This window comes from Galeopterus variegatus, unplaced genomic scaffold (genome assembly GCF_000696425.1).
Source record: "Galeopterus variegatus unplaced genomic scaffold, G_variegatus-3.0.2 Scaffold12053, whole genome shotgun sequence".
NCBI lineage: Eukaryota > Metazoa > Chordata > Mammalia > Dermoptera > Cynocephalidae > Galeopterus > Galeopterus variegatus.
The window spans coordinates 29,897-30,687 of NW_007738164.1; the positions used below are offsets into that span (position 1 = coordinate 29,897).

The window sequence follows — 791 nt, forward strand, 5'->3', positions numbered from 1 at the left end:
TAATGCCCCTTTTTGAAAAGTATCTGTTAATAAAGTTAGTTTGCAACTTCCTATTTTAAAAAAAAAATCAGTGTAATTATTTTCTAATTCTCTTTTTGTGATCTAGACTTCTAAAGCACAAGGAACACATAGCTCTGATCAAACAGAAATCTTCAAACTGCAAAATATTATTAAGGTGAGTCAGATTGCTGATTTGCAGTTGCTATTATACATCTAAAATCTCATTAATAGCATAAGTGTATTGTATTAGTCTGTTTGGTATTGCTATAACAGAATAGTTGGAACTGGGTAATTTATAAAGAAAATGAAATTTATTGCTTACAGTTTCTGAGGCTGGGATGTCCAAAGTCCATGTGATGGTGGCGACAGTGACCCAAGGGTCTCACACTGCAAGATGGTGGAAGCAGAGAGAGCAGAGAGAAAGACAGACTCTCCTCTTCTTTTTAAAGACCTCAGAACCACACCCCTGACCACCATTTCTAGTCCATTCCCTCCAGTGTGGTCCTACAATCCAATCACCTCCTCAAAGCTCCACCTTTCTATTACCATAGTAGGATTTCTCACCCTCTTAACAGTCACAGTGTGGGCTAAGTTTCTAATATGTAAAAATTGGGGGACACAATTCAAGCTTCAGGGAGTTTTGGAGGGACATAATTCAATCCACTACATTCCACCCCTGGCTCCCCCAAACTCATGTACTTTTCACATACAAATACATTCATTTCATCCCCAAAGTCTTAACTTGTTTCAACTCAAAAGTCCAAAGTTCAAAGTCCCATCTGTGAAATTCA

At 37.8% G+C, this 791-nt stretch overlaps 1 protein-coding gene across 1 annotated transcript in view; it reads left to right on the forward strand.

Annotated features, from left to right (window-relative positions):
- LOC103610921 (thyroid receptor-interacting protein 11-like) overlaps positions 1-791 on the forward strand; it is a 28,719-nt gene that overhangs the window by 12,583 nt on the left and 15,345 nt on the right. Inside the window, 1 exon segment of the mRNA XM_008594981.1 lies at positions 107-175. Within this exon segment, the coding sequence (XP_008593203.1) occupies positions 107-175 (69 nt within the window).